At 44.4% G+C, this 17,455-nt stretch overlaps 1 protein-coding gene and 1 long non-coding RNA gene across 2 annotated transcripts in view; one reads left to right on the plus strand and one right to left on the minus strand.

Annotated features, from left to right (window-relative positions):
* ITGAV (integrin subunit alpha V) overlaps positions 1-10,619 on the minus strand; it is a 46,790-nt gene extending 36,171 nt beyond the window's left edge. The window contains exons 1-2 of the mRNA XM_048058313.2: positions 10,325-10,619; positions 7,537-7,664 (exon numbers count right to left, since the gene is read on the minus strand). Of these exons, the coding sequence (XP_047914270.2) occupies positions 7,537-7,664; positions 10,325-10,488 (292 nt within the window). The 5' untranslated portion in view covers positions 10,489-10,619. The remainder of the gene's footprint in view (positions 1-7,536; positions 7,665-10,324) is intronic.
* Positions 1-12,785, plus strand: part of LOC125182135 (uncharacterized) — a 52,459-nt gene extending 39,674 nt beyond the window's left edge. The window contains exons 3-4 of the long non-coding RNA XR_010832571.1: positions 11,197-11,354; positions 12,031-12,785. This is a non-coding gene — a long non-coding RNA (uncharacterized lncRNA). The remainder of the gene's footprint in view (positions 1-11,196; positions 11,355-12,030) is intronic.
* Positions 12,786-17,455: the final 4,670 nt, after the last annotated feature.

The raw sequence follows: 17,455 nt of genomic DNA on the forward strand, positions 1-17,455 counted from the left end.
TAAAGGGAAACATAATGCAGCTAGCCAAAAGAAAGACAACCTCAGCAAACATACAGAAGCACTGTTTCCACGAACAAGAATTTGACCTAGTATAAAGCAAGTCCTTCTACCTAAAATCTCAGAGATCTCAACCTTAGTTAGAGGCAAGAACAAGCAAGCACAAGGTTACCTTCACTTGAAAATCCCCACGCTGTGAGGTAGCCGATGACTCACCTTGGTTTAGCAATCCTGTTTTGCTAGTGACTCAGGGATCAGGGGAATAGAGAGCTTCCCACTACTCCCCTTCCTCCTCCTGACCTACGAATCCTGTTTCTCTCTTTGGGTGGAGCTGGAACAACTGGACCTTTTCCCTTTGCCTAATATAACTAAGAGCTTTTTTTTTTTTCCAGCTAGTCATACAGTTGAGATCCAACTACCCCCACACAGAGCCAACAGACTTCATGCCGGAGTCTACCTAATCACAAAAGCATGAGCATTTTTCCACTGTCAGCTATAACAACAAGAGGAGGAGGTTTTGTATGTTTTACCTCCCTCTTTTGTATTCAGAGCAGTACCCAAAGCCCAAGGCAGACTTCAGTTATCCCAGCACATGATAAGGAGAACAACCAAACTTCAATGGGACTGAGGTAATGATAGCTTCAGCGAGATAAAAATCAATCCATTCTACTACAGATGAATGAATACTCTTCATAAGATTTATTGGTTTGTTGTTGACTAAATCAAAACTGAAATCCCCATACCAATTGCACCCAAATACTGATAAACCAATCAGCTACAAATAAAAGAGCACTTTGTGAAAGCATGCTGCTTGAACAAAACGCTGACCTATCCTCCAATTCTTTATTCTTTTCCATTTACTCCACAGGTGGAAAAGATGGGACTTACAAACAGCTGACATGTTTACACAGATGATAAAATCTCCAAATGCAAGCTCACGACACCCACACGAGTCACAACTTCCCAATATCAGCAGATCTTACACTGTGCAATGCCACAGAATAAAGCTGCACGACGCAGTTAAAATATCCACTTCAAACTAAATAGGTCACGGATAGACAGAGCCATGCCAAACTGGTGGTTTAGGCTTCCAAACAAAGACTGCTATTGTCTACAATCACCCACTCGGGGATGGAGGGGAAAAAAAACAAAACCCTTAGAAACATAAGGACGAATCAAAGGAGTTTTTATTAGTATTTTCCTTTTCAAAAGCTCCTTTACTGTCTTTTAGCACAGATTGAAATAACCAGTCTTAAAGGAATTTCATCCAAAAATAATAAGAACAAGTCATTCAGTTAAAATGACTCCGGTGTGTCAAAACAAGGGAAGGTAGGCTGGGGACGAACACTGCAACTGTCAAAGTCACAAAACTGTACACAGCCAGAGGCTACATCGAATTATTTTTCCAAAGCAATAAAAATATCACACAGAGCCGAACAGGACTTGAATGCTGGAGATGCTCTTAGCTTTTAGTATTCAGCCATTTCAGTAAGTTTCCCCAGTCCTGAATTTTGCGCTCTAACACAGCAGCAGGGAAAGCTTCTCACTAAAAGGACTGAAAATTTCGCAGTGCATCGATCTGTTGCACTAGGCACATCCAAAGAGCAAAGTAATACATTAGCTGAGCAACCAGATCTTCCTGTGCAAGAAAACAAAATCTGTTCAAGAAATCTGCAACTCATTAGCATAGAAGTTCAAAGTTGTTTTATGAGCATATTTTCCTTTGTAACAGTTAGTCGAACTGTCTGCATTTCATCAGATTACTCTACATGCAGAAGCTCTTGAAACGGTCTGAACGCTGTACTTCTTGATGCTGCCGTAACGAACTGCACTTTCAAGCATCCCATACCAGAGCTCATACATATCCCACTGAAAGTTTTGATTAAAAACCAGCAACATCACAAAGCCCTGCTGTTAGTATTCGATCAGAAGTCACGGGGAGCACGAAGGGACGCTGTTTCTACCAAGCCACTCCCCAGTATTCCTGACTGATGGAGAGCTAGGGCCCAAAGATGGAAAGTAAAATAACGTTATAAAGAAGACTGTTTCCTTTTGGAAAACAAGCACATAGGGAACTCATTTGGTTTACATTAATTTGCTCCATATTTCTCACACGTGTACAGTCTGATTAACTTCGACTGCTTACATAAGCCTCTGAAGAATTTCTTATGTCAGAATGAAAAAGCGGCGTGAGCCCACTCTCTAAAATCCTACGGCAAAAGAATCACAGAGCGGTTTAGGTTGGAGGGGACCTTAAAGCCCACCCAGTACTAACCCCCTGCCATGGGCCTGGACAACTCCCACCAGCCCAGGCTGCTCAAAGCCCCATGAAGCCTGGCCTTGGGCACTGCCAGGAATGGGGCAGCCACAGCTTTTCCGGGCAGCCTGTGCCAGTGCCTCACCACCCTCATAGTAAAGAATTTCTTCCTGATGTCTAATCTAAACCTACCCTCTTTGTACTTATCTGGATGTCAGACATCAGCTGGGTTTATGCACCCTGCTATACCATGTATGCCAAACTGTAAAATATATAAATAAAAAGAAAGAAAAGACGATGACCTGCTGATATTCCTAAAAACCACAGTTGACCGGGTGATCTCCCTGGTTCTGCTGTCTGGATCAGTAAGCTTTTGATCCACCTCTTGCAAAAAAAAAAAATCATCATTTTATATAATGAAATGAAAAACTGTAGAAAATAAATATAACATAGAAAAACCTTTAACTTTTCAAGAATCTGTTCCCTGAGCAAGCTTTTGGAAATACTTTGAGTAACGTGGCAGTATCTGTGCAAACTTTGTTATGCTCGTCACTGAAGACTGTGCAAGGAGAGAAGGGAGGGTGAAGAGGTGTGTCTTTAAAACAAGCCTTTTGGGATCTCGTCTCGAAACTGATCAGAAACAGAAAATGGACTGCTATATTAAGTGCATTCCTTTTACAGCATACCCGCAAGGAGTATGTTTTTCCTGGAAAAAAAAACACTAAGTAAAAAGGCAAATGAAGCCAACCAGTCAGTTAAGACACTGCTAAGTTTCTAAGAGAGGAACCACCTCTCCAGTCAGTTCTGTACAGACAATAGTACCTACAGAACAAACAGGTTTACAGATCCTGAAAAATAATTCAATCATATCTTTTAGCATCTCAGCTAAAGAATAATAGAAGTAAAAAAAAAAAACAACCCACAATGCTTGTAAAGGCAAGATGTAAGAGCAATTTTCCCACTTGCAGACCCAGATTCTTTCTTCTTTATAAGCTTGATACATTTCCCTATTGCTATGGATTTAAAAAAAGAAAAAATTTTGAGTCACCAAATTAACTCACGTGAAGGGTGTATACAAATCAAGACAAAGATTTATCTACCTTGACCTGTAAGTTTTGGGTTTTTTTTTTTTTTTTTGAGTAATTTGAATGTGAAACGTAAGGCGTCTTGGAAAGGAAAGGATTTAATAATGCTGTTTGGCAGACATGTCACACCACCTCCAGCTTAAGTTCCCCCGGCTGCTTTTCCTGAAGCAATAGACCCTCCTACACATTCTGAAACTCTGAAAGTTGACTGAGACAGAGGGAAAAAATCCCAACTATTTTACATAACAATTCAGTTGAAATTGTGGTAAAGCTGTGGCAAATGTAATAAGAAGTCACGATATACAAGAACACAAGCACAAGGACCTTCAGTTTTGTGTCAGCGGCATGTTTAGCTACTGAATTAACAAGACAAACAGGAACAAGGCAAGAAAGTTCAGTGCTTATGTAACACTATTTAGCAAGAGCTCCTTCTATCAATAGTTTGGAAAGAGAACCTGTCAGAGTACCAGACACAAGCACTGCTTCTTATTTCAGTTCTGCAGGAGATCAACAAAATCGTCCATGTGAGGAAGCTTGCTTGGGTGGCTGGTTTCTTTTTAACATTACCCTTTATGTGCTTCTAAGAGGAAAAACCTGCCTGAAACATTTGTCAAATGATATGTGAAAGCCTTTCCAAAAAAAAAAAAAAGTACTCATGTTCTGACTATGTACACACAAGCACATGCAGCACAGCTATAGGCACCCCCGAATATGAGGGCATTTTCTACCACATATGTTTGTTATGCAATTTTCACATAGTCATAACTATGTTAAATCAAAGCCAACTGATGTCAGTACTAAAACTCTGAGAAGCCCCACAGTGAAGCATCTTTACATTTGGGAAGTGTTAATGTGTGATATAAACATTTTGCCTTCCAAAGCCACCATGTATACCAGAATGTCAAAAGCAATTAGTATAATATGCACGCAGAAACATGCACGCAGGCACACATGGAGAATATTCTCCAGTGTATTTTCCACACAAGTGTAACCAGCATGCAGGGAGACCTAGGACACCTAGGAGAAGGTGAGATCACCCCTTCCCCTTGCAAACATGTTGCTGCTTTAAATGAGAAAACCTGTGTAGGCAGGGTGAAAGAATTTATTTCTGGGTAGCAATTTAAAAATTGTAACATGCTTCAGTAAGATTTGTGTTATATGCTAGGGGGAAAAATCCACGTATGTACTTAAACGCTGTACGCACACATACATGCACACAGTTTCAATACGAGAGAGATGCGAGTTCAATGGACAGACTCCTATCGGGAGGCACCCAGATATCCCTCCCAGAAGAGCCCAGCTGTCATGCACAGGAAGGAAGGAAGCAGGCAGCAAATTCAGTAGGAGCAGGGCCTCCCAGCCCAATGACGTTTCGCTCTCCTCCAGAGGAGCTGGGTGAGAGCAAGTGCAAGTCACCAGCAAAGCCAGCAGAAGGTAAGTGCTCCAAGAACCCCTCCTCGAGGTGAGCATAAAGCAGGGAGCACCTTCTCTCTTTGGCTACATAACACAATACACACCAACAGCTGTAAGCAACCAAGTGGTTACACACAACAATATTTAAGCCAAAAGCAAGTGTTAGAAAATAAACCTATTTTGATGCAGTCACCACTGCACAGCTGAGCTCAGCGTGGCCTGTATATGGATGGAGAAGAAAAAAGGCCTCACAGCTGGAGGAAAACCTAGCTGAAAATAAGGAATATGTCTAAGAAAAAAACACCCTGCTTTGACTGACCTCTGTAATACCCTACTCTTGTACTTATTTGTGGCACAACTGCCAGGCAAAGGGGCACAGAAGACCTCGGGCAGCCAGAGCAAGACTCGCCCTTTCCTCCATTCCCTGGCCACATTCAGGGCACAGAGACACAGCCCCTTCCTCGCCCGCAGACTGTGTATGAGGCAGTAGCTTGGACTGGCATGGGATGTTGGGGGGGCAAGAGCAGGACCATGCCTTCTAGGGGGCAGCTCGCAGTTTGCAGCTCCATGTACAGCTGGGCAGCCGCAGGCAGGTCACAGATCCAGAAGAAGTCACAAATACGAGCAGTCTCATTTTCAGAGGTCAGATTTCTCACTAGCTGTGAACAATTGGAAAAGAACTCCAAAGAAACCCAGTAGAGAAGGTGTGTTACTTCTTCCATTAACAAAACAACTAAGTAAGCTTGCAAATACATCTGCTTTGTATTGCCAGGGCTAAGCAGTATGCTTGCAGTTACAAACCCAAGCGCACGAATGTTGACGTAGTGGATGGACAAGCCTGAATTCTTGCAGAAATTGCATTTAGCCATCTGAAAAAAACCCCTTCCTGTTAGCAGCACAGATCAGCAGTCAAATCATCTGCTCCCCATTTCCTGTGAAGGGCATCGCAAGCCTTCCCTAATTCCCATCGCTGCCCTGCGTAGGGGCAGGCAGGAACTGGGGACTGCACCGTGCTGGCAGTAAGATGCAGTCACCCTAACGCAGGGAATCAGCCATTGTATTATACACAAAGAAAAAGACATTTTATTTTGTTTCAGCATGTTGATTATTTTATTATGCTGAAATACAATGCCCCCTTTCACCCAGAGAATAATTGACAAATACATTATTTCCCACTCCACTACCACAAAGCTGGAACGTGTTAAAATGTGCCTGACAGAAATCCTCTTTAGCCTCTATGGCGTGCTAGCTTTACTGTTGAATTTCAAGTGATTTACATGCACAATTACTTTAAGGGCAAATGGTAAGCAAAATGCTGTTTGTTTGCCCAGTAGCATATACCTTAAACACAGACACGAAGCAAAGCGATGTTGCCTTTGTGTCTATTTACTGAGCCTAGCATATTGAGAAGTGCATTGCAAATGTTCACAGCACAGATGCATACTCTGTGATTCTCATTTGAAGATGTATCTAACCAAGAGGTTCATCATTCCCCACAAGAGGTTTTTTAGCTATTATATTAGTGGTGAATAATACAGATATCAAGATTATTGTTAGAAAAAAAGTGTATTGGTGAAAAGATTAAGCCTAAACCCCCGAAGTGAAACCAAAAAAAATTAAAAGCAATTTTTTGCTGCCTTACACTGATGCAGACAAAATGGCATACTTCTGCAGATTACTAGAGATCTCCAGTAATCTGGCAGAAAGGTTTCAGTAGGATGATGTAGAGGCTGACAGTGACTTGAGTTTTACACGCATCTTTGTGTACTTTTTTTTTGTGCAAGAGAACTAATAAGAGTTGTCAGAGCCCTGAAGCCTGAATGTATTTTTCTGAACACCAACAGCATTTTGTGGTATACCTCGATGATGGGACTGGAATGAGATTCTCCCCTGTGTCATACCTAATTTACAAAGGCTGAATAAACATAGCCTTCAGACTACGGAGTCAAAATACCAGCAGAGGCAGAAATGAATTATAACCAACCAGACCTTAATGCACAGGTGTTTCCTCTGCCATACCATGTGGGTCTTGCTAATCCACTACCAGGACACACAGTTTTTTCCACTGGCCTGAATCAGGCTGTGGAGGATTCAGCCCTGAGTGGCACGAGCAGAAAAGCACATGCAGTGCGCTCCCACATGACCTGCTGCAGCTTGTGGAAATCATTGTGTGTACCGGAGCATGAAGATGGAGTGAAATGTTTTCTGTCAGCATCGCTGCTGCTCAGCTTTAACACACGTAAGAAATGGACAGCAATGCCTGACCAGAGGCATCAGCAACGTCACAAATGTTATCAAGCTACATTAAAGACAAAAAATTAAAAAAAGGTATGTGCACTGCGGTTTTAAGCTGATACTCCCAGTTTCAGTTGAAAGTTCTGAATATTTCTGCATCCACCACCTCTGCTGATACTAGAGAGCACACTTACTCGTATGCTGTGTTGTTATAGGCATGTCATTTCCCTCAAGGTTTTATTGGCAAGTAGGTTGCTAAATGCTTTAAGACTGCTGGCAAGTACAGAGAAGAAATGGAAATAACTCATCAGGTTGAAACAGAAGACGTATGTATGTTTGCTCAGGCCTTCAGCACCTACCACATACAACAGTTCTCATAGACAGAGGAGAAAAACAACAAAACGAAGCCTTGACCTGTTGCCAGTCCCAATACCACTGCATTCAAACTGACCATCAGGAAACACCGCGACCACCTGAATCCCTGCTGTGCTGCCACAGGACTAGAGCAGAGAACCCCCCCCCTTTCCCCTGCAGTGAACAGCTTCTTACCTGTGGAGTCAAATATTATGGGCTGGCAATTCCTGTTTGAGTTCCAGTTGCATCTGAGCACCTGGCCTCCTTCTACAACGTTGTGCTGGGTGGTGTTCGCCTTCGGAGCTCCCACCAGAAGAAATATCCTGCAGTAAAAAGAGGAAATAAAAGTTCCAAAACTTAAGGCAGGACATTGCTACTTTATAACACTTACAGAGTTAATGAAGCAAAGGTCTTATCCATTCAAATCTAAGCCTGCCTAAAACTATTTTGAGTTTCACAGCAATTCTTACTGAGTTTCAAGTCCTGCCTGGCTCCCTCTTTTCTGCGAACAAAAGCAGGCAAAAAAAATGGTAATGAGTGAATTAAAATATTCTGACCTGCTTAGAATGAAGTTTAAAATGAGATAAATGCCTTTTATTTTCTTCTTTTTCCCTTTCAAAAACATGCGCTTATGCTTCAGAATAGGAAGTCGTGTATTGCTGTAATTTACAAAAGTCATTGTCTGACATCATTTCTGGTTCAGTTTGTATGTAAGAGTAATTCATGGAAGTCAGACAAAAATATTCAGTGATATATACACAAAACAGCAGTGCTTCTGAGCTCAGGAAGTATTAAGTGGTGAGTCAGCCTCCCATTAGCAAACACTCCTCTAAAAGCAATCACCAAGCACCCAAGTTACTGCCAACCACAGGTTTGCCCATTAATGAATCTTTACTGAAATTCCTTACACAGTCATTGTTTTTTTTATATGGCTGTGTCATTTTATAAATCTCTGCTTAAATAAATAACTTAAGTGCATTCTGAGCGGGAACTGCTAAGAGATTAGGCTTTTGCAGGTGGTAAAATTCAGAAGTTGCCAAATTCAGAAACAGACCAACTACAAAGCCAGACCAAAGAGGGCTGTTAACATCTTCCAGGAACTCCGACAGCTGAGACACGCTTGACTGATCAGCACTTTCCTTAGGAAGTCGATTTGAGATATAGGCAAAGAAGAAGTAAAGATCTAAAACTAAAATACTTCCTCTTAGCAAAATCTGCTCCGCTGTTTCCATTTAGACTGTTTAAGACAGAACACAGCTTGTGAAAGCAAGTCTTATCAGCCCATTTCAGATAGCACAGTTAGTTGGTTTTGAAATTGCCTTAGCTGAACAAGCTGGTTGGAGACAACATTTACATGTAGAGTGATCCAGGCTTAGCCAACTTGTTCTGGTTGTGATGGGCATCCTCCAGACTTCAGCACAGAGCTATGTTTTTTTCTTCTTAGCATGTAAATACCACATACAAACATGCAGTGCCTTACCAAAGCTCAACTCGTAAGAACGCCAACATACAAGATTAGTTTTCAACTGCGTTTAATTTCTAGAACCTTAAAAATTTCCTGGTATGGACCCTGGTAGAAAAGCAAGTCTTTGGGGCAATCCATTTGTTTCCCCTAGCTGCCATTCACAGAATCTCTTAATTCCAAGAACATGAAATTGAAATGTTTTTAATGAACACAAAACCTTCTCTCTGGGCATAACAGAAATGCTTAAAAATAAACACCATAGTGCCAAGTAAAGAAACACATCAATTATTATAATTACTATCTATTAAACGGGTACTAGCTTGCCTCCCACTTCACCCGTAGCGCACTAGCTTTGACAAGACGACAGATGAAATATTTGCTTTTTAAAGGAAGTTATTGCTATTTTAACCTTTCTTTCTTAAGATAATCTTTGCACTGAGGACTACCAATGGAGGAATCATTATAGGACTTGAGAAAGGCTTAGTCACCTCTCTTCCCACAGCAAAACAAAATAATGCATTTTTATCATCACAGACAAACTGGGCAAATTTGATTGTTGGTTTTATAAATTGCCAGTGATATTACAAATTCCCTATCTAAGTACAAAGAAGTCTCTAACCTACATACTTTGGGAAAGACGGCAACAGAGGGAAGTTTGTTCCATCCATGGGACCACATCAGCTGCGCTCTGACGCTGCTCATCCCCTACCCGACACAACACGGCTCCCCAGCCTGCGCGCTGTGGACAGAAGCACGACGCGCTGCCGTGCCCGGCAGGTGAAGGCGCAGAGCTGTGCTTGTAGGAATGGGCTGGCACCTGGCGTGTGCCAACAGTCACGCATGGCCATGCGCTGACTAGAGACTGTCATGTGCAACTCTTCTGTGCATGAAAGGCCTTTTTAGCGTGCTTCTGAAGTCCCCCGCAGCCAATGTGCGCTGCGGCTGTGTCCTCCACCAGGGACCCTTGATGCGAGGGCTCCTGGCGCAGGCTTTCTTTCACACGGGACTCCCGAATGTTGTGTCCCACAGCTAGAAGCGTGCCGTGCCACTGCAGCCTGAGCCTTCCTGAGCCACTGCCTCGGCTGCGAGGCCGGGCATCCACGGGTGTTACCTGGACAGAGGGTGCTTTTTCTCTACTTTTTACCAATATCAAGTAAAGACAAGGCGATAAGTAAACTGCCACTGGAGCAACATACGAAGTTACTTCTTCTCCCTCACAGCCTAAAACCCGTTGGGCTCTAAAACCCCAAAACCAACCAAACGAGAACCCCAAAGCTGCTCCCTGCCGCTGCGGGCTCAGCAGCCACCCCGACAGCTACACGGGGAGCCCGGGCTGCGATTCCCGAGAGCCGGGTGGCGCAGAGCGGGGGGCGCAGCCTGCCCCGCCAGGGGGGAAGCCTGCCCCGGGAGGGCGGCCGCCGGGGAGGCCGGGCAGAGGCCGGCCCGGAGCGAGGCCGGCCCGGAGGTCCTGGCTGGGTCGCTGCGGGACCCGGCGGGGCGGGGGAGCCGCGCACTTACGAGGAAGGGTCGGGGGCGAAGAAATCCACGGCGAAGCCGAAGTAGCTGCCCTGCGCGCCCGAGTAGACGGCCGGCCGCTCCGCGTCCAGGTTGAAGGCGGCGCTGCCGGCGGCCAGCGCGCAGCCCAGCAGCAGCAGTCGCGGCCCGGACCCGGCCCCGGCCATGGCCCCGGGGCGCTCTCCCGCCACGGCTCGGCTCGGCTCGGCCCGGCTCGGCTCGGCCCGGCCCGGCCCCACAGCGGCGGCGGGAGAGGGGCGGGGCCGAGCGCCCAGTTCCCCTTCCTCCCGGCGGCGGGGAGGGGCCCGCACGGGGGCGGGGCCACGAATAGCCCCGGCCCGCCAACGCCCCGCCCCTCGCACCCGTAGGGGGCCCCTATCGCTATGAGCTATGCTATGGGGGGCTACTATGGGGGGGCTATAGGGGGCTATCCGCTATGAGGGGGCTATAGGGGGCTATGGGGGGCTATGGGGGGGCTATGGGGGGGGGGGGCTATGGGGGGGCTATGGGGGTTCGGCCCTGCTGGCCCCAACGGGGCTGGGTGCTGCCGCTCGGCACACAGGGTGGGTAATAAGGTCAAAGCCACCAGGAAATAGGATAAACTGAGAGAAAAAGGGTGTGTAAGGGAAAAGTTACCGATTTTATGGGAAGGAGAGGGAGCAGCAGGGGGGGATGGTTTTCACTGAAGGGGGGCCATGGTTTCTGCTTGATTCAGGTGTTTCTGCGTTACAAACATTATGTGACTTAACGCCTTCTCCCCACCTGGCTTAGTCATGCTGAAGCCCCGGCACACGGCTACCTCACTGTAACACAGCAAACAATACACGCTGCTCCCAAAACGTGGCCTTTTTTTTTTCTTCACCTTTGTTTTTCAGCAATCTCATGGACTACAAAGAAGAAAAAGGAACATTTCCATGGGCTCGTTCTCACAACATCCCTGCCTGCAGTAGCATCCAGCAGCTGGACAGATGCAGCATGAACACACCTCAGGGTTTGCCCAGTGAGTGCTTGGTGCAGCCAGGAGGAGCCGCAGGTAACCCCGCGTTCCAGCCCCGGGCTCTCACCACCAAGCCAGACTGGAGAGTTCCTAAACCCAGACTTGATACTCGTGGCTAATTTTACTGACTTTGTTGGCTCTTCATAGGTAAAAATCATTGCCAACATAAGTTGTGTGCTTGGTGGCAAGCCTCTCACAGCCATTACACCACAGACCCGATCACAGCACAACTTCCCATGGGCTAAAGAGTTCCCAAATGCACATGGTAACAAACCAAAGAAGTGAAGGATACTCTGTGTCAGTAGCTCAGGCAACAGGTGGGTTTGTTTCCCCTACTCGATCACATGCTTTGACATTACACAGGCAGTGAAGGATAGGCTACTGTTAGGGTATTAGAGCTGCTCGGTAAATTTCAGCCTCCTAAGGGCTGCTGAATGAAGGGCCAGAGCCTGATTCCGTGGTGCCATGCCAGCGGTACTGACACATCCCTGGGGATACCGTCTTGGGACAGCTTCCTCTCAAGAGGACAGCTGCCTGCCAGCGGGGTCGGGAAGCAGCAGCCGCCCGCTATCAGCCTGGGAGCGGGGTCGGGGCCACATCCAGCCACCTCATCCCCTGCCCTGCCCCTACACACCACACACACGGGCTGGGGACTGCACTTCCACTCCAAGCCTATCTCACCCTACGCTAAGGAAAGCATTTCCTGCTGCAGGCCAGATGGGGCGAGTGATGCTGTTGTGTGCACTGAGTTACGATGTCTGACAGAATCGCAGACGGGAATGACAGCCCCACGTGGACTTCGTTATTAATTTAGAACAGGAACCACCCTTTCATTGAGGATGTGATTTTCCTTGATAGCTTGTCTCATTTTCAGTGTGAGTAACACGAAGATAAACAACAGCTACTGGGATCGTATCACACAATGCAAGCACATGAATTATATGCATCTGTTTACTCTCCTGGTATCTCTAGTTTTTGATTTGCAGTCTACTAAAGATATTCAGTGGTGAAAATTAACCACTAAGAAATGGGCAGAAGAACAGAGGCAGCAAGCTGCTGATCATGTTAGTTAGCTTTTACATATGCAACAGTCTGTTAACACAGCTGAATAAATCTTTGCTGGATGCAAGACATTTTTGGAGGACAGGCACCTTTTTTAAAAATTATTCCTTAGTCTTTAGTCTGCAATATGGACAGAGTATACCAAAATTTTTTTCCTTTTCAGTGCTATCTTTCCACCTCATGACATTACAGTCACCAGCAAGAAATGGAAAAAGTCCTATAATTCGGTAGAAATTACCAATGTGCAAGCCACAAAGGTGGCTTAAAAGCCACCTTAAAAGGCTTGGCAAGATGTGACACCTCTCCTGGTCTTCCCCAAAAAATAATTTTGTGTCCAAGAAAGCCAACGGCCCTCAGTACAAGAAGGACATCAAGGCCCTGGAGTGTGTCCAGAGAAGAGCTACGAAGCTGGTGAGGGCCTGGAACGCAAGTCCTGTGAGGAGTGGCTGAGGGCACTGGGGCTGTTTGGTCTGGAGGAGGCTCAGGGAAGACCTTATTGCTCTCTACAGCTACCTGAAAGGAAGCTGTGGGGAGCTGGGGGTCGGCCTCTTCTCACAGGTAACTAGTGAGAGGACTAGAGGGAATGGCCTGAAGTTGCACCAGGGGAGGTTTAGGCTGGAATTTAGGAGAAAATTCTACTCAGAAAGAGCAGTCAGACATTGGAATGGGTTGCAAGAGGGGTGGTGGAGTCACCGTCCCTGGGGGCATTCAAGGAAAGGTTGGATGTGGTGCTTAGGGACAGGGTTTAGTGGGTGACATTGGTAGTATGGTGACTGTTGGACCAGATGATCTTGGAGGTCTTTTCCAACTGTAATGATTTTTTATTGATTTTATGTCCCGCACATAAGCGTTAAGCTTCACCCTCTTAGTCAATCCACTGCTTTACAGTAGGAGTAGTATTAATGTCTGGAGCACAGAAAGGATTACCACCAATTTGTTCCTAGATACCTCTATAAGGCACCCAGAAAAACCTTCAACCAGGGGAGAGTTTCTGCAAATGCTTTGCTTTTGTGCCATCCAGCTACTCCAACTCAGACTGGCTTAAATTTCCCCAAGAGAGCTTTAAGAAGTAACTCTGTTTCTAACCAAACAGCAGAAAGCAAGCCAAACTTGACAAAATGATGGACTGTCTTTGTTATTTCATTTTGGACATTTGGTGCCTTGGATTTCTGTTTTTATCTAATATTCACATGAACATTAGTTTTCTTGAAATGCCATGAAACCTGCCAAGCACAAAAGCACTGCAGGGTGAGGAGCACACCACCACCACTGCAGGATGTGATGCAATCTGGAGTTGCTTCAGTCCCACCAGCAATGCACCAGATCAGCAAAACCTCACTCAGTGGTGACGCAAAAGCTGTACTTAGCCAGAGGCTTTAAGGAAGATTTTTCTTTGGGCCAATGGGGGTATAACCATGTTTGTAAAAGCAGCGTCTAGCTGGTGAATGACTCTCAGCAGAGAAGTTGAAATCTTCCAGATAGAAAGGAAGTGAGTCGTACCAGTTTTTTTTCTTCTCATGTGTTCAGCACTGATAACAATATTACCTCAGCGTTAGTCAATGGCTCCTCCAAGCCCGTTGTGTTTCACAGAACGCTGGTTACTCACCAGGACCTTTTATATGGTGGGATTTCATACCACCAAATTCAGAGAGAGCTCTGCTTCATTTACAAAGGGATTAATATTTCTTCTGTCTGACAAAAATAAGCATTGTAAATAGCATCTCTTTTGCAGTTTTTGTTTTACAGAGCACTTCCGCAGATCCAACAAACTCAACTTACCCTGATGCTGCTCTCTAACACTCCCAAAGATTTGAATGTATTTTTAAACAGCATTTTTACTCTAGAGAAAAGGATCAACAGGAAGTACTGTAATAATGTACAAACTGGTAGGGAAAAATCCACCCTTCTGTACAATTTTCTTTATGCAAACTCAGTGAAAATGTCTTTATGATATCTGTGCATGTCTGAGACGTAGCAGGGACAAACCAAGTTAAATACAGCCCCCCAGCATTCAGGGATAGGAGCACAGGGAAAGCCAGGGACCTTCAGCATCAGTGCTGCACCTTCAGCTAAGCTACGTGGCAACGATGAGGCTCTCTCGCCTCTTCCACCGGGGTGGGTCCCAGCAACGCTTTCTAGAAGGGGACGAGGAGAATTTTCTCCTCGAGAGAGTTTAACAAAGTTGGCTTTTTACTTCTAGAGCAGAAAAAGAGAACAAAAAGAGAACAGACAAGCAGAAATATCGAAGTCGCAGGCTTTCTTTGCTCTACCATCCTGTGTGGAACATGCATATTACATATAGGGGATGTTTCTGCATTCCTGCTTCTCCTGCCCCTGTCAAAGGGGTGTAGTCGCATTGCATTTATGTAGCTCGCTGCATGATGAAGCTTGGCCTCCCTGTACTAGGTGCTGCCACCGAGACAGCTCCTGTATGGGCCGATGCCATTATCAGATTACAACTGCACTTCTCCTGCATCCCCCCTTCTGTTTTGATCCTGCGGAGCTGGTAAGTAAGCAGCAGGCACAAGAGTGCTAATATTACACTCATAAATAAACCGTAATCTCTACCATCTTTTCATCACACTCTCCTCCATTTTTTTTGTAGCTGCTTTTTTCTTTCCAGAAAATGTGAATTGCACACTATATCTCACTAATTTTACTGTACTTCTTTACATTTACAAAATACAACTATCAGCCAGAAACCAAACCAAAACAAAGTATAGAACACATTACTAGAACCTACACTCAGTTTCTACTTAGAAAGTGACTATATCTGGCAGAAATACTTTTGAAACTGTCTTCTGCTAGGAGCACAGAGAAACAGAGCACTTCCCAGCAGCCCTGATCTGTAGGCGCAGAAGACAGGTCACTTTCTATTAAATTTCCATTTATGGAGAATTTCCAGAAGACAAGGCATTTTCTAGTTTTCTGACATTCTTGCCTGCCTCTGGTTACACAGACGTACCGGAGGTCACTGCTTCCTGTTACAGAGATATTGCCATTCCTGTCATTAGCGTACATAATCTTATATTTAGTAAAAGTGCGACAATTTATGTACAACTTTTTCTTCCTATTTCCTAGTTCTAGAGAATTTTTCACACATTATTTTTTGTCATGCATTTTTGAAGTAATTTAATAAAGCTCTATCTCAAAGAGTGGCCATTTTTGCTTCTGCATTAACTCTTCCAGAAACATAATGCCATATCTTGTCTTGAACCATCGGTCCTCTAGTGCTTCTGTACTTCACGGGCACTTCCACATTCTTGCCAAAGAATTTGGAACAAAACCAACTTTAAAACCTCTGAAGAATTCCTTAGTTAGCAATGAGGGAAAAAAAAAATATCTTCAGACTTCTCAGTGCTTAGCAATGACTTCATGTTCTGCATGTGTTGAAGGAGTACATAGCAAAATATTAACATACAGAACAAATAGATTGAAAGGCAGCAGAGAAATTAGAGCTGAGTTCCTTTCTAGCTGATACGGAAAGGTGTATTATGACAGGGTAACACTTCAGAAATGCTCCAATTAAATCTTTTTTTTCTGAATATTCTTTTACACTCAAATACAAAAGCACTAAAAGATAGCACTAAGATAAACTGATCAAGAAAAAGATATTTCCCTCTCTCTCAAAAAGAGTGTTAAGTGTTTGAACCCAGGCATGATAATGCAGCTCAACCATCAGCTCTAGCCTCTAGACTTCAGAAAATATTTTATCATCTTACACAATGCCTCAGAGCTCAAACTTCTTCCTCTTTCCTATCCACAGTGAACCCAAACAACAAAATCACCCTTCTCCCAAACCAAACCAAGAACCCACGCTCAGCCTCACTCCAAAAACCATTGTACTTTGATCATCTATACCCAACAAATATTGTCCTGTCTGGAATTAATATTAAACCAAAGGATCTCATTGTTTACGAAACATACTGGCGACTATATTTCTGTTGAGTTAGAGGGAAAAAAGCATATCTAAGTAAAAGAATAAAGCTAAAAATAACAGATCAACACAGAATCAAGTGTCTAGGGATTCTAGCATTTATTTTTATTTTCTTTTAAGTTGCTACTGTTTGCTTTGAATACATTAACCTGCAATAGCCAGGATTTTGTTCCAATAGGCTCCTAGCTGGGTACTGCTGATGAAAGAATTTCTGGAATGGAAGTTTTCTTTCTGCTTCTATCACAAGAAGTCTGCCCGTTACGGCTGACAAGTTCTTAGTGATAGAATATGCAGAAACTTCTATGCTGTAAAGAATAAAGAGCACATTTAAAAGTTTTTCCTTTTTTTACCATGTATGGGTTCTTGTTTCACTTCTTCCTGCTTCCCATACGTGCAAAGAATGTGCATCCATCTATTTATAGCAAATATTCTGTCAAACTAACTTGATGTTTCCTGTGTGGAAGACACTGGGGGACATAAAACGTAGAATTGCTATTTATGGAATCCAGACTTTCTGTATTGACAGCAAGAAGATTGAAGAGACCACCGTAGGGGTGATACTACTGCCTCAAAGCACAGTTTTCGGCACCCACTAACTTCCTAGTCAAGAAAAAAGGTGACAAAAGTGAGGTAACCATGGCTAAATCAACTCCTTTCGATCCCTTATAGCTTATCCCCTCTCATCGCTTTGACTCATCTGACATGTTTACCGAGATCACATCTTTGCTGTGTCCCTTTTGACCCCTCTCTCTGCTCGTAAACCAAGCCCTGGAGCTGCCCCAGCAGAGCACACCGCTGGGCACTGCGGAGCCTCGGATGCCGCCTGCTCTAACACAGCCAGCTGGCTCGCACAGCAGTCCCACCAAGAGAGGTCAGTTAACAAAGCCTCTGGTGGAAGGAAGAGAAGACGCAAAAGAAGGTGATGAATAGGGCAGATTAAAAGTTTCCTGTCTAGAAACGTCACTATTATCTCATTTGTGCCTGAGACTTTAAGGAAGCATTAAGTTGAAACCATGGAACTGTAAGTGAATATGAAATCACCATTTAAAAAAAATTATTTTAAGTCTGCTGTTCCCTAACCATGACACCTAAAATACTTGAAACATTAAACATTTCCAGGATTAGTAGAAAACCGATA

This window comes from Anser cygnoides, chromosome 6 (genome assembly GCF_040182565.1).
Source record: "Anser cygnoides isolate HZ-2024a breed goose chromosome 6, Taihu_goose_T2T_genome, whole genome shotgun sequence".
NCBI lineage: Eukaryota > Metazoa > Chordata > Aves > Anseriformes > Anatidae > Anser > Anser cygnoides.